The sequence below is a fragment of the Thamnophis elegans genome, chromosome Z (genome assembly GCF_009769535.1).
Source record: "Thamnophis elegans isolate rThaEle1 chromosome Z, rThaEle1.pri, whole genome shotgun sequence".
Lineage (NCBI taxonomy): Eukaryota > Metazoa > Chordata > Lepidosauria > Squamata > Colubridae > Thamnophis > Thamnophis elegans.
In genome coordinates, this window is record NC_045558.1 from 11,058,258 (window position 1) to 11,078,647 (window position 20,390).

The 20,390-nt window shown below is 44.0% G+C and overlaps 1 protein-coding gene across 1 annotated transcript in view; it reads right to left on the reverse strand.

The window, feature by feature from the left end:
• Nucleotides 1-20,390, reverse strand: part of CNPY1 (canopy FGF signaling regulator 1) — a 70,833-nt gene that overhangs the window by 17,466 nt on the left and 32,977 nt on the right. The window contains exon 2 of the mRNA XM_032234575.1: nucleotides 19,964-20,079. Within this exon, the coding sequence (XP_032090466.1) occupies nucleotides 19,964-20,079 (116 nt within the window). The remainder of the gene's footprint in view (nucleotides 1-19,963; nucleotides 20,080-20,390) is intronic.

Sequence of the window (20,390 nt, forward strand, 5' to 3'; positions counted from 1 at the left end):
AGGTATTTAGAAAGACAGGATAAATCGCGCCTTTTGGAAGAAACGTGGCCCTTTTGGAGAATAAATTAATGAACTTGTGAAATTTGGCCATAATGGTTGATGAGATAAGGAACTGAAGAGAATAGTAAATTTTCAACAGCAGCATCCCAGGGACCCATATTCGGATCTTTTAGACAAATACTTCCTTGGCAAAAGTGACTGTGAAGTATTGGCTCAGTAGAAAAATTATATGTCGGTGTCTTTAAGTGCTGCTGCTAAGTTACAAATTTCTGATCATAAGCCATCAAAATCATTCTGGGTTATTTTGTTCCTTTTGATTTGTTTCTGTTTGGTTAACCTAAAGCTAAGAGACATCCAAAAGACATTCCATTTGGGGGAAAAAAATCATGATCTTAATCAGTCACCATTAAAAAAAAAAAGAATATGCTATAAATAAGAAATGGTGTGCAAAAGTCTGAAGCCAGGCATGGCAAAAGAATTTACTGTAATAAGGATTGTGGATTGAAATCTTTCAAAAGTCTTCTAAATTATATTAATTTTCTTTAGTTTTAATGTTTATTTTTTACTTTTACATGAGTTGTTATAATTAGTCCATGAGTTAAAAAACAAAATCATGATCTTTCAGTGTAGTACACATGTTGTTGAATATTTTAATATGGCAAGCTGCCTTGGGAAAAACACTGTCTTGAAAAACTAGTTAAAATATACATTTAACAAGAAAACCTACAGGGGGAGAAAAGAAGGAATGTTGGTGGAAAATAACTTTAAAAAACAACCTTTGTAAGGAACCAGAATATGAAAATCCTGGATGTGGCAATTCATAATGTATTTGTGTGTCGGTGTGCAGTCGATTAATTGTTACTTTTTTAATTATGGAAGAGCAAGGAAAAAAACATCCTATAAATAAAATTATCCTATTTTCTTCATTAAAACAGTCTTGGGATTTCTTCAGCTACTATTATCATTCTTTTTCTCAACGTTTTATCATTATGCCACGAATGTTTATAGCAAGTGTTATTTTCTTTAACTAGCTAAAATTTCCTTTTTTGTGGATGTGTATTGAACATATAAATGAGCTCCTGACAAACCATTTGTGTATCCCCTCTACCTGTGCTTTAAAAAAAAGTGTAAATATATAAATGGGAAGGGGAGAAGCCATCTACTTTTTTTTTGGTGAGCCTTGATTCCCTCTTCTGCAAAAACTTCCTATTCTAAATGTAATTTCATTTTAAGACTTCTTAAATTGTAATCTCGTTTTTAAAAATAGGCATCGGACTGCTTTAGGTTACCCCCCCTCTACTCTTTCAGCTTCTGCCAAATTGGATGGGAACGATTTTTCCACTCCTTTTTAGAATAAACATTTCAAACCCAACTTGCATTCCTTCGCATTCTCCCGGAGAGCAAAATACAGCCAACATTTCTGTACAGACTTATCAGCTATCACTTAAGAGAGACAAAGTGGATTATCACCCCAGCTGTCAAGGAAGGCAGGCATCTTACACAACATTTACAGGTAGCAAAGGTCATGTTCCTATGACAGCCTTGGGGACTGGACACATTTCTCCAAAGAATTATGTCCTTTGCCGAAATAAACAGAGACTAATGGTTGATTTAAGCACTGAAAACAACTTCATGAAGGAAGAGAGGGAAGGAAAAAGCCAGGCTGAAAGAGAAGGAACACCAGAAGAAGATGTCAATGCATACATTGATAGAGATTATTATGTTTGCCCAGATCACCATCTCGTCTTCTGAATTGTCCTCCTTGCCACAGGAACATTAGTTTTCCACAAATCATGCAGGTAAACAAGACATAAACTTCTCCAACCTTTGAAACACGCGTACAGGACTGTTACAAATACGGGAGTATTTGAGTGTTACTCTCACTTCTACAATTCGTGGTTTGTGAAGGTACAGCCTCTCATCGCCCACCAATCCTGCCAGAAAAGCTTTTGCCAAACTATAGCTAGTCCTCAACTAATGGCCACAATTGAGGCCAACATTTCCATTGCTGAGCAAGACCGTTAAGTGAACTTTGCCTCATTTTATGTTCTATCTTGCCACAGTTGTTAAGCAAATCACTGCAGTTGTTAAATTAGTAAAACAGTTGTTAAGTAAATCTGGCTTGCCAGAAAAGATGATCATATGACCCCGGGACACTCCAACCGTCATAAATATGAATCAGTTGCCAAGCATTTGAATTTTAATCACATCAGCACAAAGATACGGCATTGGTTGCAAGTGTGAAAAACGGTCATAAGTCATAATTTTTTCAGTGCTGTTGTAACTTGGAAGGATGAGTAAATGAACTGTTGTAAGTTGAGGACTACCTATATAATTTCCCAACAAGATAGAAGGGCCACTATTAAATAGTGGAAAATAGTTGTAACCATTGCTTTGGATTTATTGAATTTAACTTAGATTTGAAGATGACCAAATTCAGGTTTTTGTCTTGATCCTTTCCATCTTTGGGATTGCAGCTTTTGGCCCAGCAAATGAAAGTTAAAGATGATCCTTCTGTCCACTTCAAAGCTGATCACCCCAGATTTAATGGTTGATGGGAAAATTATTGGCATATCACCAGTTTTTGGTCTGGTTTATTTTTTTTTTTAAAAAAACCAGCTCTTATTACAAACATTTACACCAATTCCAGCTGAATTATTTCCCATTTAGAACTAATACATCACTGTGTATGTTACGGAAAAAAGAAACTTGTTGATTTTCTTTCTGACAACCTTTCCATATTCTGGGAAGGAGGGGGAATTTCTTTTCCAATGATGGACAAACTTGTAGCTGCCTGTTTACACAACTGACTCTTAAATCTTTATGAGTCTGGGAACCAACTGTCCCCATCCTGGGCTAGGAGAATTCCAAGTATCTGCCTCAAGTCCCTCAGAGGTTTTCAGAAGAAGCAGTGTCCTTACATTTGGTGAACCCAACAGGCCGAATGTATTCCAGATGGTAGCATCGTGGTTCTCATTTTCTTCTCCAAAGAACCTACTCTTGATGCCCACTCGTACGTATCCTCTGCATATCTTCAGCCACAGCGCTACCATCTGCAGGTAGCAGGAACTTAAAACTGCATGGATGTGTTCGGATGCAAAAAGTAAGGCCGAGGATGCCACGCTTCCATTCTGGCATTCAGTAAGATCCCAAGGAGATTGATAGGATCTCAAGATGCTTCTATGGTGCTTCTGTTCCCATGGGTTGTACCCATGTCTCAAGCATTATATCTAACACATCTAGCTGGAAAGCTGATTAAAACGTGAAGAGGTCAATTTTGATATGAGCAAGATGGATCAGTAGTCTCATATCTAGTTTAATATAAGGTAAAGATAAAGCTTTGGTGTTAAGGTGGTACTGAATGGAGTGACTAGGATCTACAATTCCCTTAGAGCACGGCTCTCCAACCTTGGCAACTTTAAGACTTGTGGACTTCAACTCCCAGAGTTCTTCAGAGCCCCTGCTCTAGAACACAGGGAACCACATCCTTTTTATGTCTTGTGGATTTCATTTGTTCCACAAGTTCCCCACATCAGTTCTAGAGCACGGGTCTCCAACCCTGGCAACTTTAAGACTTCTGGACTTCAAGTCCCAGAATTCCTCAGCCAGCTACTGGCTAAGGAATTCTGGGAGTTGAAGTCCAAAAGTCCACAAAAGTTGCCAAGGTTGGAGACCCCTGCCTTAGAAAAAGGGAAGTTGGGTGGGTGATTTTGGGGCCATTATTTTTCCCAGCCCTAGACTAGGGAGTTGAAAAACATCTAGTTACCAACCTGCACTGGGTCAGTGTTCATTATATTATATAATATGGCGGTGATGAAATTCTACTGGTTCTGTGGGCGTGGCTTGGTGAGCATGGTGTGACTTGGTGGGCGTGGCTTGGTGGGAGTGGCAGGGGAAGGATATTGCAAAATCTCCATTCCCTTCCCACTCTGGGGCCAGTTAGAAGTGCTGGTTCTCTGAACTACTCAAAATTTCCACTACTGGTTCTCCAGAACCTGTCAGAACCTGTTGGATTTCACCCCTGTAATACGGATCTCAAATCCAGCAATATATTCGAAGATAATTCGAAAAGATATCAAAAAATATATGCACTGTGTGAGGACATATTTATATTAGATTTCAAGAGTAAATTTCATCTCCAGGGGAGACTGGAATTCCATCAGATGGAGAAGGAGCTGGAGCTTGAAAATATTGGATGTTGCATCATCCAAGGGTTAAAAAAAATGCTGAAATATGAAATTTATACGAAAAATATGGATAATATGACTTTGAATGGCATATATCCCATCAGAACTAAAATGTCATTATCCTCCATAAACAATTGGATTCAGATGTATTTGCTCTGCAATTTTTTTTTTATCCCATGTGGGAATGGAGTTTACAAATTAGGAAAGCGAAATAACTTCTACTCTATTTCAGAATACAAGACATGCTGTTTGTTACAGTTCAGGTTGAATTAATCTGCATTGGTTTTGTCTGGTATCTCATTACAGTCAGATGTTGTCAGGTGTATCTGCTCTGCTTTTTGGGAGAGATTTAAAAACTCAGCATTTGGCTGTGATGAATCAGCAGCTGAGTGTTTCCCTATTGCTCGCCCTTAAAATATTAGAATGATTTAGATCATGCAAACAACTGAATATTCATAGGCAACTAAAACATATTGGCAGGCCATTCTGGACCATCAAATAATTTGAAGATAGGTGTCACCTAGTTTATTTTCAATTACTGTAATTGCATTTTCAAAATTTCTCTTTACGCAAAATGGCATGGCCTGGAGACACGGATTCTTCAAGCCACAGACCAGATGAATGCATGGATCCTGCAAATATCCATCAGTCTTAGCTCTTTCGACCAATCACCAAGCAACTGTGAGTTCTAGCCCCACCGTAGCAGTGGTGGGTTGCAAATATTTTTACTACTGGTGTGTGTGCATGTGCAATGCTTCTGTGCATGTGCAGAAGCTTCTGACCTTGCGCAGAAGCATCCAGGCGGGTGGGTGGGGACTCCCACCACCACTACTTCCGGTTTGGCTGAACTGGGCTGAACTGGGAGCAACCCACCACTGCACCATAGGCATGAAAACCAACTGGTATGTTTGAGCCAGTCACTTTCATTCAACCCAATCCACATTACAAGATTGTTATGGAGAAAATAGGAAAAGGAAGATTAGCTACATTCACTACTGTCCATTACTTATAAAGAAATAAAGGTGGAATAACAATCTAATGCAAGTAGTCCTTGACTTATAAGTTACAACTATCATTGAGCTCAACATTTATGTTGCTAAGCAAGGCAATTATTAAGTGAGTTTGGCCCCCATTTTATGACCGTTTTTGCCACAGTTGTTAAGAGAATCACTGCAATTGTCAATTGAATTATGTAGTTGTTATGCAAATCTGGCGTCTCCCATTGACTTTGCTTGTTGGAAGCCAGCTGGGAAGGTTACAGATGGTTGATTATGGGAAATCACAATTGTCATAAATATATGTCAGTTGCCAAGGGCTCGAATTTTGATTACTTGACCATGAATGGTTGTAAGTTGAGGACTTCCAATAAACAAATGAAGAAACAAACAAAACAAACGTGCAATAAATAAAATAAAGATGTGTACAAAATACATTTATTAAGTATGTTTCTCCTTTAATTTTGCTAAACCGATCCTTTCGTTTGGCCAGCATATAACAACAAACGTGAAAGTAGAGAGTTCCAGTCTTTAAAATAAAACAAAACAGAATTCAAGAAATCTGGTCAGAATGAAGTCCGCTCATGTCTCATTGACATGGATTGAGTTTTAGATCAATCCCCCATCTCCCTAATTATGAATTGGTTGAGTAGCCTGAATTTGGAGATAAAGAGATAAAAACAAACCATTTCCGCCACTAGTGGGAAGCAGCGGATGGTCCTTGACCTTGATGGCATTGTGATGCCCTCTGATTCTCTCAACATTTGAAGGCTCCTGAGAGCCTTGATCGTTAGCGCTGCTGGGCAAATTGCCACAGGTTTATATTAAGCAGGTGTTTGATGCACTTTGGCAAGAGAAGAAAAAAGAGAGAGGGATGAAAAAGATGTTAAAAACAAAAGGTACAACACAATATTTTACAGGAACATTTTACAAGGAAGGTACCTTTAAAAAAAAAACTGTCTGAAAAGAGGCCCTAATCTGCAATTTATAATAGACTGACAGATGTGGACGAAGTTTAAAAACTAAGAAATCTGGCTAGCACAAGGTAAAGCAGTAGTCAAAGGAATGGTCTATGACAGCAATGGCTAACCTTTTTGTCCTCGTGTGCTGAAATCTGTGTGTGTGTGTCCATGGCCGTGTGTGTCCACACCCACAATGCAATGCGGTCCCCCTATGTATGCATGCACGACCCCCCCCGTTCCCCCCCGTGCATGCACTTGACACCCCCCGCCAGTGGTGGGATTCAGCCAGTTCGCACCTATTCAGGAGAACCGGTTGTTAACTTTCTAAGCAGCTCAGAGAACCGGTTGCTGAAAGAAATCTCTTTTTGTTTTTTCCCACTTTACAGGGCTAATCCTGTAAGGAAGGCAGGAAGGAAACATTCTGGTGTTCTTTCTAGCCTAATCTTTATTGCCCTGCTTACAGAAACTGCCTCTCCGGTTAACCCTTATTACATTGTAACAGCTCAAGCGAAGCGCCCATCAACCTGAGTGATGTTGAATTGACCACGCCCACACAGGCACATGACCACCGAGCCACACCTACCCAGCTGGTCATTAGGGCAGAGAACCAGTTGTTAAATTATTTGAATCCCACCACTGCCCCCCGCACTCCCTCTGTGCATGGGTGCGATCCTCCCATGGCCTGTTTTGGGCCTAACAGGCCTCCCTGAAGCCTTCTGCGACCAAAACCGGGCTGCCGGGAGCAGTGGGGGCACTCTGGCAGAGACCTAAAAATGAGATGGCTGGTGAGAGGCATGCGCGCATGCACAGTGGAGCTGAGCTAGGCGATGACTCGCGTGCCCGCAGAAAGGGCTTTGTGTGCCGCTTGTGGCAGGTGTGCCATAGGTTTGCCATCACGGTTTTAATGATTGATACTCAGATCTATAGATTAGTTTTGGTTGGTATAGTTGAACCTGAACTTTGATTAGAGCAATAGGGGGGTGTCACACATTTGCCCTCAGCATTTCCCACGCCTTTCTTTCTCCTTTCTGTTCCTTTCTGATGCTCTTGCTAGACGGAAAGAGGAGAAGGAAAGCAGAGGGAGATCAGGAGACGCCTCTCAACACCAATCCCCAGCAAGGCTAATAGCAAACGAGTGAAGAGCTGTCACTCAATAACATCTGGTGAGCTGCAAACTCTCCAGCTGTGCAGGAGATGAAAATAGGCTTTGAATGCAGAAATATCTAAATTCAACCCTCAGGTTAACAGGTGAGAAGAAAGAAATGATATATGGAATCCTACGGAGTCACTGCCAGCCTCAAAAGATCAGATTTAAACAACATGGTGTCCAAGTGACACCCCCAACAGAAAGAAGACTCCAAGGCAGGCATCTTCCTCAAAGTTCCATTTTATTAGAGATGTCACATCTGGGAAAACCCGAATCTGAAAGTTTCCAGGTTTTCCACACACAACTGAAAGTTCAAGTCCCTGCCCAGCACCCACATGTCCATCACAAGGCCCAATCAGGCACTGTCCCAACTGGAGATGCCTCCCAGTCACACCCCTCCAGGTGCAGGGCAAGATGACCTTGACTCTCTGAGAAAGCAATGTTATTTTCACTATATATATCTCCCATACTCCATATAATCCCCCCTCCCAAAATGTGGCAGGTCAGAAGGCCCAATGCAAAAGGTGGCTTCCAGGTCTGACACGTGATGCCCTCCAAATGTGAAGGTCCACCTTCCATGCAACACAGCCAACTACAAGCTAACTGAGAGTTGCAGAAAACTCAGCCTAGGACCAGATTGGGAAAAAAAGTGGACCAACATGCTGAAGGTAGCAATCATCAATGGCCGATGATCTTAGATTTGTAGAAAGTAAGATTTGTCAACTGGCCACAGCACTTATCTCTCACTACATTTCTCATTTACCAAAATGACAATGGTGTCGAAAATAGTCACTTATAACTGGTCCTAATGATTCTTGCAGGTCATGTAATTCATGTACGTGGCAATTGGAATGTACTTATTACGGTGCAGCTTCCTGGAGACATGTGATCATCATTTGTGACCCTCCCAACTGGTTTCCAACAAGCAAACCGAATGACAGAAGCAAGTTTTGGGATCCCCTCCATATTTCACTCCTAGGTAGCCTCTGGGAGGGGCTACTCTCTGGGAGTGCTTAGCAGCTACTGCCGCTCGAGCCCCGGCCACCTGCCCTGCCCTGGTCCTGGTTGAACTCCCAGGGCTCCAAGGGCGGGTTCTGGGCTAGCTATGGCTTCAGCTCCCCCCTCTGCCTGCTCAGCCCCTCCAAACGTCAGTAAGATGTACCTTCCAGACGCTCTTGGGTCAGATTTGGGGTTCACTAATAACAACTACAATGATTTGCTTAACAACCCATGGTAAAATAGGTCATAAAATCAGGTGCGACCCACTTAACAACTGCCTGCTTAGCAATGTAAATTGGGTCTCAATTATGGTTGTAAATCAAGATTACCTGTAGAATAGCCTTTCTATTATGGCTTGAAGTTTAGGGCTGGAGGAGACTTGTGGTTCCATCACTGGCACAATAAGCTTCCTTGCCTGAATGAGCTGTAGCTTTACTAAAGCCCTAATTTGGGAACAGTTTAAAGAATAAATAGGACAATTATTTATTCTCAATTTAAAACCAGTTCATAGGACTAGAGATGTCTTGAGTCCATCTCTCTACCATCTATCGCCGTGATGCAGGGGTGAAATCAACTTACCTTTACTATTGGTTTGCAAATGCGAAGTGGCTTCGCTTGCATGCACTACCTCCGCACATGCGCAGGACCTTCCACACATGTACAGAGCATCAAAAACTGGACGTCATGATGTCCAGGTGGGTGGGCGGAGCCTTCCACTGCCACCGCTACTAGTTCGCCTCAACTGGATAGGACCGGCTTGAATCGCATCACTGCCGTGATGATGGACCTATAGCATGCATGCCACAAGTGGCATGCAGAACTCTCTCTATGGGCATGCCAGCCGTTGCCCCAGTCCTGCTCCCCTGCGGATGCGTGCATGCCTCCCACTGGCCGGCTGGTCTTTGGGTCTCTGCCGTGCATGCATGGGGGGACAGGGTACATGCGGGGGACATGTGCATTCATATGTGGGGCACAGGGCGCATGTGTCCAGGGTTCTCGCATTGCATTTTGGGACCTTGCACTGCTTCCCCTTGCCCCTTTTTGGCTTCCAGGTTGGTGCAGGAGGCCTTCTAGCGCATGAGCCCGTTTTGGGCCTGGAAGGACTCCTGAACCAACCTAGAAGCCAAAATGGGGCAAGAAGGCACCATGCGAGGGCCCCCCCTGTGCTCCGTTTTGGGCCTGAAAGGCTTCCTGCACAAACCTGGAAGCCAAAAATGTGGGGGGGGCAATGCACGGGGGAGCACAGGCGCTGGGGGAATTTGGGGGGGTCACACATGCATGCAGGATGGCAGGGCATACGTAGGGCTTGGCACGCACATGTGAGAAGGCATGGCACATGCAGGGGGTCACATGTCCATGTGTGGGGTGTGGTGCATGGGAGGATCACACGTGCATTGCATTACGGGTACGGGCATGCGTGGGTGCTGTGACGCAGGCAAGCACATGCTTTTGGCATGTGAGGACAAAAAGGTCACTGATCTATTGCCTGGCTGCCCCTCTGCCTTCCTATCTGCTGGCCTATTTATTTGCCTCCCTCTCTGCTTATCCATCTATGTTGACCCTGTTCCCTTGAAAAGGAAATGGAACAAAATGCCCCCAATCCAGCAGACTTAGTCACAGTGACGAGCAAGCAGAATTCGCAGAATTTGAACCCAAGCAGTGGGTTACTCTTTAACAGTCTTGAACTGAGATTCCTTTTTGGGTTGGAACCTTCATTTGTCAGAGGAGACTCCACACACAGAGTCAGATGCAATCATGGTTTCATTCTGATTCTGTACTCAGAGGAACATTTGCTGACCCAACCTCCAATGGAAAGAAATATCTCTGAACTAAGAGAGGGATGTGTATGCGCCCGAAGTTGGAAGAGAATCTGTGTGCGTCAAGGTTATTGGCAGTCAGAGATGAAACAAACTGAAGGCCAATTCAGGGTCAAAGGCACCCTCCGTAAAATAAGAAAATATTAAAATAATATCTTAAATTATATCAGCCTCTCAGAAACCTACTGTTCTTAGGAAACATCTTGCGCTCTGTGCTGACATTTGTAAATTGCCCATTAGCAATAATGTGGAAACAGACTTTCTTTGTGGTGGCCCCAATTGTCTAGAAAACCATCTCTTTCGTAATATAGTCTGCATAAAGCTGAAGTGCTTTCTACATCTTAAAAACATATGCTTTTACATTGGTTCTCCTGCATTATTTTAAATGATTGTTTTTACGTTGAACAGCTAGTCTTCGACTTATGACTTAGCTAAGCCTGAAATTAAGATCATAAATACAGTGTACAAGCACTTATTAAGCAGGTGGCCCTGTGTTGGTGCCTGGTTTTGATTATTATTTTTTAAATTGATCGTCAAGTGAGTGACATGGTTAAATAAACATGGCAGTCATTATGTGAAGTTATTATACCAAATGCATTTTGGTACACTATACCAAACCAGATTGTTGTTGTTAGTTGTGAAGTCGTGTCCAACCCATCGCAACCCCATGAACAATGTTCTTCCAGGCCTTCCTGTTAGATATTGCCCCCCCCCCCGCTGACAGACTGACAGAGGTTTCCACCAAGGTCCTCTGTTCTGGTAGGAACAGAGAATGAATCCCATTGGTCAAGAGGTCTGACAGATCCCTTTAAAAGGGGATGCTGCTAGACCATTCTGACTCCGGATGTTTACTTGACTTGCAATAAAGAGTTGTTGTTACGGAAGCCATTGTGTGCCTCCTTCACCCGATCTAACACTGATGACGAAGGTGGGATTGGAAGGCAACTAGGATAACAAAGAGAGCAAACGAAGCCTTGCAGGTACATCCAGCCCAGAGCATCCTGTGCGGCATTGAGCAAGCCATTGTGGAACAACCAGATAGAATCAGAATGGCTATGCATGCCCCACCAACTCTGTATGATCCAGCCACTGAACACTGGGAATCGTACATGCTACGATTCAAGTGTTTCCTGGAAGCGAACAATCTCACGGGCATTACAGCCCATAAAAAGAACATGTTCCTGGGTTACTGTAGCCGAGAAGTGTTCGAAACGGCAAAAAAATCTCTCCGAACCAACTCCACTTCAAGCGGTGTCCTGGTCTGCACTGCAACAAACACTGAAGACTCACTACGTGCCTAAGCCATCTAAATATGTTCGCCGGCATGAATTCAACATCAGGAACAAGAAGGAGGGAGAATCCATCAATGGGTATGTAGCAGCGCTCCGAAAAGCCACAGCCTACTATGAGTTCTGAGACCTGGACGAGCTGATTTTGGACCACATAATTTGCGGTGTGCAAGACATCACTCTGCAGAGGAGGCTACTTGCTAAGTCTAACCTCTCTCTGCAGATCACACTTGATGAGGCTAGGGCGTCCGAATCATCCGCCAAGTTGACAGAAACCCTACAGCACCAGAGCACACCTCAAAATGCACAGAAAAGTACCTGTGTACATCGTGAGACCACTGAGCCCGAGAGCTCCAAAAGCGGGGAGGATGACAGCTACCGCATGAGCAGAAGCTGCGCAAAGCTGGCGCGAAAATTCAACTCCCAAACTCCACTCTGCTCCAGCTGTGGAGGAGACCATGCCCGAGCACCCTGCCGTTTTCGCGAAGCAACTTGCCAGCGATGCGAGCGAAAGGGGCACATCGCCAAGGTGTGCTGCAGTGAATTCCCTACTGCCATCAGACATCCCAGAGGGTCGCAAAGCCACCAACAGCGGTCCAAACCAGGGGCTTGGCAAAAGTACTCACAACCATCAGAAAGTGATGACAGAGTCGCCAACCATACGTCGGTCACACAAATCCGCTTCAGGCACCTGAGGAAGCTGAATGTCAATGTCTCGGTTAGACAAATCTGTAGCAGGCACCCCAAAAAGCTGAAGGTCACTGTCTTCATCGAGGACTCCCCATGCGAAATGGAGATCGACACCGGATCGTCACTGACCATAATTCCATGGTCAGTCCTCAAGCAAGCGATCCCAAAGGTCCAGAAACGTCATCTCCGAAACCCTGACGTCCGCCTGCATGACTACCAGGGGAACCAAGTCCCCATCGTAGGCCAAGGCACCTTCCGGGTGAGCTACAAATGTTTCAGTGGAAATCTTCCTATGACTGTGGTCAGCGGAAACCTCCAAAGCCTCCTGGGGGTTTACTGGTTCCAAACTTTAGGAACGGAAGTGACCGGCATCAACTCTGTGAAGGACGAAGACGCTGAAGCAATCTTTAAAGAGTTTGAGGACGTTTTCAGCACTGGCACTGACCCCATCTTTAAGGAGTTCAAGGACATTTTTGGTACCGGTCCTGGTAAGTACAAAGGAACCCCTATTTCCTTTAACTTAGACCCCACAAAAGCCCCAATTGGACTAAAGCTCAGGAGAGTACTCTTCACTCTCCGCCCTAAAGTAGACAAAGAAATAGACAAGCTTGTGAGCCAGGACATCTTAGAACCAGTAGATCACGCACGCTGGGAAATGCCAATTGTGACACCTGTCAAGCCAGATAGGTGTGTCCGCATCTGTGCGGACTATAAATGTACAATTAATAAAGTGTTACAACAAAGCGCATACCCTGTACCCATTGTACAGCACCTCCTTCATTCGCTCGGCAACCTTTGTGTGCTTCCATTACTTGATCTAACACTTCCTGTCCTCTGGAGTCCATTTAAGCTCACACCTACTGCTTCAGTGACTCCATCCAGTCACCTCCTTCTCTGTTGTCCCCTTCTTCTTTTGCCCTCAGTCTTTCCCAGCATTAGGCTCTTCCCCAGTGAGTCCTTCCTTCTCATCACGTTGTATTTGAGTTTCCTCTTCAGGATCTGGCCTTCTAAAGAGCAGTCAGGGTTGATCTCCTCTAGGACTGACCAGTTTGATTGCCTTGCAGTCCAAGGGACTTGCAGGAGACTCAAAACCAGATATACAATAGTAAATGTCAGAAACCAGGAAAAAAATGTCAAAAATCATAGACAAGTGACCACAGGACACTGCAAATTGCCATAAATATGAGCTTCAGCCCAATTGCAATCACGTGATTGCTGAGAGTGGGTGCAGCTGTCAGAATTTCAAACTTGAGTCATAAGTACCTTTTGGAGGAGATCTAGCATAATTTTGATCAGTCACTAAGTGAACGGTCATTAAGTGAGGATATCGGTATGGATCAAATATATAGGGGACATGTACTTTCTTTATTTTTTAAAGAGCTGATTCAAATCTTGCTTTTGTATATATTTCTATTAGAACTTTAGGAATATTTTAAAATGAAAAATAGAACAGGTAGTCCTAATTTCAGAACAGAGGACAAAATTCCTGTTGGTAAGCAACTGTTTAAATGGGTTTTACCCCATTTTATAACTTTTCTTGACACCATTGTTAAGTGAATCTGAGTTTCCTGTTGACTTTGCTTTTCAAAAGGTCATAAAAGGTGACCTCGGGACACATGCCAGTTGCCAACAGTCTGAATTGTGAATCACGTGACCATGGAGATGCTGCAGTGGTAATCTGTGTGAAAAATGGCCACTTTTTTTAGTGCCATTGTAGGGGCAAAATCCAGCAGGTTTTGACAGGTTCTGGTGAACCGGTAGTGGAAATTTTGAATAGTTTGGACAACCAGCAAATACTACATCTGGCTGGCCCCAGAGTGGGGAGGGAATGGGGATTTTGCAGTTTTCTTCCCCCTGGATTGGGAGGGAATGGGGATTTTGCAGTATCCTTCCCCCCGAAGTAGGAAGGGAATGGAAATTTTGCAGAATCCTTCCCCTGGAGTGGGGTGTGAATGGGGATTTTGCAGTACCCTTCCACTGGAGGGGAATGGCATTTTGCAGTATCCTTCCCCCTGGAGTGGGGAGGGAATGGGGATTTTGCAGTATCCTTCCCCCTGGAGTGGGGAGGGAATGGGGATTTTGCAGTATCCTTCCCCCAGGAGTGGGGAGGGAATGGGGAATTTGCAGTTTTCTTCCCCTGGGAGTGGGGTGTGAATGGGGATTTTGCAGTATCCTTCCCCCTGAAGTAGAAGGGAGTGGAGATTTTGCAGTATCCTTCCCCTGGAGTGGGGAGGGAATGGGGATTTTGCAGTATCCTTCCCCCTGGAGTGGGGAGGGAATGGGGATTTTGCAGTATCCTTCCCCCAGGAGTGGGGAGGGAATGGGGAATGTGCAGTTTTCTTCCCCTGGGAGTGGGGTGTGAATGGGGATTTTGCAGTATCCTTCCCCCTGAAGTAGAAGGGAATGGAGATTTTGCAGTATCCTTCCTCTGGAGTGGGGAGGGAATGGAGATTTTGCAGTTTTCTTCCCCCTGGAGTGGGGTGTGAATGGGGATTTTGCAGTATCCTTCTCCCTGAAGTTGGAAGGGAGTGGAGATTTTGCAGTATCCTTCCCCTGCAGTGGGGTGTGAATGGGGATTTTGCAGTACACTTCCCCCTGGAATAGGGTGGGAATGGGAATTTTGCAGTATCTTCCCCCAGAAGTGGGGAGGGAATGGAGATTTTGCAGTATCCTTCCCCCTGGAGTGGGGAGGGAATGGGGATTTTGCAGTATCCTTCCCCCAGGAATGGGGAGGAAATGGGGAATTTGCAGTTTTCTTCCCCCTGGAGTGAGGTGTGAATGGGGATTTTGCAGTATCCTTCCCCCTGAAGTAGGAAGGGAGTGGAGATTTTGCAGTACCCTTCCCCTGCAGTGGGGAGGGAATGGGGATTTTGCAGTACACTTCCCCTGGAGTGGGGTGGGAATGGGGATTTTGCAATATCCTTCCCCCAGGAGTGGGGAGGGAATGGAGAGTTTGCAGTATCCTTCCTCCTGGAGTGGGGAGGGAATGGGGATTTTGCAGTATCCTTCCCCCAGGAGTGGGGAGAGAATCGGGATTTTGCAGTATCCTTCCCCCAGGAGTGGGGAGGAAATGGGGAATTTGCAGTTTTCTTCCCCCTGGAGTGGGGTGTGAATGGGGATTTTGCAGTATCCTTCCCCATGAAGTAGGAAGGGAGTGGAGATTTTGCAGTACCCTTCCCCTGCAGTGGGGGGGGGGATGGGGATTTTGCAGTACACTTCCCCTGGAGTGGGGTGGGAATGGGGATTTTGCAATATCCTTCCCCCAGGAGTGGGGAGGGAATGGAGAGTTTGCAGTTTTCTTCACCCTGGAGTAGGAAGGGAATGGAGATTTTGCAGTATCCTTCCCCTGCCACGCCCACCAAGCCACACCCACAGACCTAGTAGTAAAAAAATTGAATTTCATCACTGTGCCATTGTAACTTCGAGCTGTCACTAAATGAATGATTGTAAGTTGAGGGCTATCTGTACATAAATACTTGCAAATAAGGAAGTGATCGATATATATGTTGCTTGAAATAGATCTATACTAGTCTCCCTTTATTTATTTATCAGCACAAATGCAACACAAATGTAACAAGGCAACATAAAAAATGGCTTTCTGCCTGCATGGCTCCCAGAGTGAGTCGATAGACAGAAAAGGGAAGCAGTGTTTGGGCATACCAGGGATTGTGACACAATACATACCTGTTTCCCTGACTTAGCTGATAAAGGAAGAGAGCATGTGACTTAGAGGCTAATATAACTGCCTAATATGTAATACAGCCCAGGTTCGATTCCCAGTAAGGGTATGGCTAGCTGATGAGAGCTAAATAGCTTGAAATAGTTCTATACTAGTCTCCCTTTATTTATTTATCAGCACAAATGCAATGTATGTATGTATGTATGTATGTATGTATGTATGTATGTATGTGTGTGTGTATGATGGTATATACGTACATATATATATACACATATACATACATATACATACACACACACACACACACACACACACACACAGAGTGCTTTCAGAAGTTTAGAAGAAAGAGCCCAGGGGACAGAACCATTGGAAGATGATCGCTTATATCAGTTTAGACCTTTGCCTCTCCTGAGATTTTCTGCTCCAAACGCTCCTCCATTATTCTGTCTTTATATGTTTAGGCTGGGGCAAAGGTTGCCCAGTCATAATCTTCTGCTTCCTGTTTGTAACTGTGTGGGCTTGTACCCCAGGTCCTTTTTCTCTGGTTACTCACAGCTCCCCATTGGATGCCTAACTATTTCTCTGAATGGTTTGAAATGTTCAGATTCTGTAAGAGAACTATTTGGTTATTTTACTTCTGGTGCAATAGTTCATATGTTGACCTTGCAAGCATCTTAAAATGTCCTGTCTTAGGCATGAAAGCCATCTGGATGATTTTTAAAATTTAATTTACCATATTTTTCGGACTATAAGAATGAACCAGAGTATAAGACGCACAAAAAGGTCAATTAAAAAAGAAGTTTTTGCGTTCTGCAGGCCTCCCAAACCCTCTGCACATCTTCTTTTTTGCAAAAAGAAAAGGGAATGCAGAGGCTTTGGGAGGCTTGTAGAGTGCTCCTGGGGGCTGAGGGGGCCCAAAATGAGCAAAACAGTTCATCCCCAGCCCCTAGGAGCACTTTGCAAGCCTCCCAAACCCTCTGCACATCCATTTTTGCAAAGGGGACGGGGTTTCGGGAGGCCAAAAATGCTGTATTCAGTGTATAAGATACATTCAGATTCTCACCATCTTTTTTTGGGGGGGAGGTGCATTTTATACTCCGAAAAATATGGTAATCCTTCATTATTTTTATAAATAACTCAAGTCTGCAAACATATCCAACACACCTTCATCCTATGAATTTATGGTCTCCCACTTTCTAGCCTGGTGCTTTAACCACTGGGCTAAACTGGATCTCTAAATAAATTTGGACCCATCACCAGGAGAGTGTTATAGTCTCACCTTAGACACACGGTTGTGTAGGGTTTTTAAATTATGTTTTTCCTATCTTTATTATTTTTTTTATAATTGACTCGAGGTGGCAAACATAAACAACATATCTTCTTTCTCCTATGTTCCCCACAAAAACCCTATGAAGTGAGTTGGACTGAGAAAGAGTCACTGGCCCAAAGTCACCCAGCCGGCTTTCATGGCTAAGGCAGGACTTGAACCAGGGATGGGATTCAGCCGGTTCAAATTGGTTGGAGCGAACAGGATACTAATTTTGCATCTGGTTTGTCAAACCGTAGTTTGGAAGTATTGGCTGGCCTCGCCCACCCCTCCTCTCCCAGTAGTCTCCACACAGCCTGTTCATCATGCCATGTAATTGCAGGGCCCGCACGGGAGTGTGAATAATGAGTCTCCCGGAAGTTCCAGAAGTGGGCCTGTTTCTGGCCTCCAGAGGGCCTCCAGAGCCATGGGGAGGGCATTTTCACCCTTCTAGAGGCTTGAGGAAAGCCTCTGGAGCCTGGGGAGGGAAAAAACTCCTCCCCTCACCATGGTGCAGGAGGCCAAGTAGACCATGTCTCCCATGACCATGCCCACCACCAACCGGGCAGAGAACCAGTTGATAACATTTTTCAATCCCACCCCTGACTTGAACTCACGGTCTCTAGCTTGGTCCCTATCCTCAGGCACTTCTCTCTACCAGAATGTAGGGAGCTTCTCTCTACCATACTTTCTGTTGAGAGGGAAGTTATCCGAGAATGGACTCCAGCACAAATCCAAAAGCTCAGAAGACTAAATCTCTGGTCCCAGTAACTGACCCAGATTACATCCTGCAACATTATCCTGGGAGATGTATATTTGCCTTCATTCATGGACATTTTTGCTCCCTTGAGTTATTAATAAAAAAATATTAATGGTGGGATGAAAAAATGTAATAAATAAATAAAATTGTGCAACATTATTCATGTACAGATATTTCTATATTGCCAGTTCCTAGAAAATAACAGAGATGTCTGAAGATTTTCTTCTAAAGCAGGGGTGTCAAACTAGTGGCCTGTGGACCAGATGGGTCACATGCAGGCCACGCCCACCCCAACTTTTTTTTCCCACCAAGGGGAAAAATGATGTGATACATCATGTGATGGCAACGTGATATGGCGAGTTTGACACCTGTGTTCTAAAGCATACGTTTCTGAAAGTGTGTATGTTTGCTGAAGTATGTCTATGGAAATTCTCAGTCATCCAGGTGATTGTTGTCTAAAAGTGCTTTTTCAAGAGGCAACTGGACTTTCTGATTTTTCTTTGAAGATGTTTCGCTTCTCATCCAAGTAGCTTCTTCAGCTGAAGTATACTATCTTAAAATGCTTCTTTTTAAATGTGGATCCCACTTTTGAGTAGAGATCTGCATGTACAAAATTCAGACTCACAGAAATCTTGAAGGAGCTGTATGTCGGAAGTCACTTTTCATTAGAATGTGTAAGTTCTACCTTCTCATTCATTATTTTGCTTATGATTGGGGCAGATTTGCCTTCAGTCTCCTGTGGTTTTGCCTTAAGGCAGAACAGTCTCACAGCAGATGCCCAAACCCAACTCCATTCTTTGAGAACAGAGTAAACAAAAGAAATTATTGGGCAATATGAGACGCTATGCCCAGGGCAAGTAGATAACTCCCACGAGTGGAGAAGATAAAGTTATGTGAGAGATAGTAATAAGTGAAGTTCCTGCCTAATCAAGGAGAAAACTAACTTTGAACTAAGGAGAAATTTCTGACAGTTAGAACAATTAATCAGTGGAATGACTTGTCTTCAGAAGTTTTGGGTGTTTCATCAATGGAGGTTTTTAATGACAAGCATTTGCCTGGCATGGTATAGGGTTTCCTGCTAGAAGACCTCCAAGGTCCCTTCCAACTTGATTATTCTGATATATCTTCTTACCATTTGTTAGATACCTTTTTGGTTCTGATAGACCCATATTATGATGAGGGATAAAAGGTCTGGAGGCTAAATTCAGGGGCGAAATCCAACAGGTTCTGACAGGTTCTAACAGGTTCTGGAGAACTGGTAGTGGAAATTTTGAGTAGTTTGGAGAACCGGCAAATACCATCTCGGGCTGGCCCCAGAGTGGGGTGGGAATAGAGATTTTGCAATATCCTTCCCCCAGGAGAGGGGAGGGAATGGGGATTTTGCAGTATCCTTCCACTGTCACCCCCGCCAAGCCACGCCCACAGAACCGGTAGTAAAATAAATTGCATTTCACCACTGGATAAATTGTATGATGGCCAATTGAAGGAAGTAGGTATGTTTAGCCCAATGAAGAGAAGGATTGGGGTAACATGATAGCACTCTTCCAATATCGGAGGAGCTGCCACAGAGAACAGGGAGTCAACTTATTCTCCAAAGGACCAGAGGGTACAACAAATAGCAGTGGGTAAAAGCTCATTAAAGACAGATCTAACCTGGAACTAAAGAGAAATTTCCTGACAGAGAAAACAATTAGAAAAAGCGATCACTTGTGGGTACTCCATCCCTGGAAGTTCTCAAAAAAAGACTGGACAACCGACTGGGATGGTATAAAGAGTCCTGCCGTGAGCATAGGATTCGACTAGAATTTCTCCAAGGTTCCTTCCAGCCTTATAATTCTATGTTCTGATTCTGTAGTACAACTTGTCAATGCAACAAGACCCCATTCTCAACATTTTTTTAAAAAAGTCCCCATCCCCAATTTTTTTTTTAAAGGCCCCGGGAAAAAAAGGAAAGATTCCTCAATTTCAAGGTTAGAGATTATTTTAAACCACAGAGGAAAATGAAGCAATTTAGTGGCTGCTGGCCTAACGCAGGAAAGGTTAGAAGATTAAAAGACCAACTGCTGTTTGGGTAAGTGGTTGATAATTGCACACCCTAGCAATTACTGGGCTGGGTCTCCTGTCTGTCTTACCTTTTTTTTTCCTCGTGAGCCATCAGGGTTGATTCGAAATGTCCCCGAATTTACAGTCCTTCTTGGTCCAATTTTCTTGATCTCATACTCCAGCTCATCAGCAAGAGCCTTACACGCTGTAGAGTGCAAAGGAAAAGAAGTACGGAGATACATCCTCATTCCAAAAAATTCCCAATAGAAAATATGACAGAGAGAGAGGAGGGGGGCAGGGGTGAAATCAGCTTCCCTTTGCTACTGGTTTGCAAATGTGAGAGTGAACGCACCGTCGCAACACTCACATGCATCACCTTTGCGCATACGCAGGACCTTCCACACATGCGCAGAGCATCAAAATGCTCTGTGATGACGTCTAGGCGAGTGGGCGGAGGCTGCTACTGAGTGTGCCTGAAAAGTTAAGTAGCGAGGGGTGAGGAAATCTGCTGTGCCA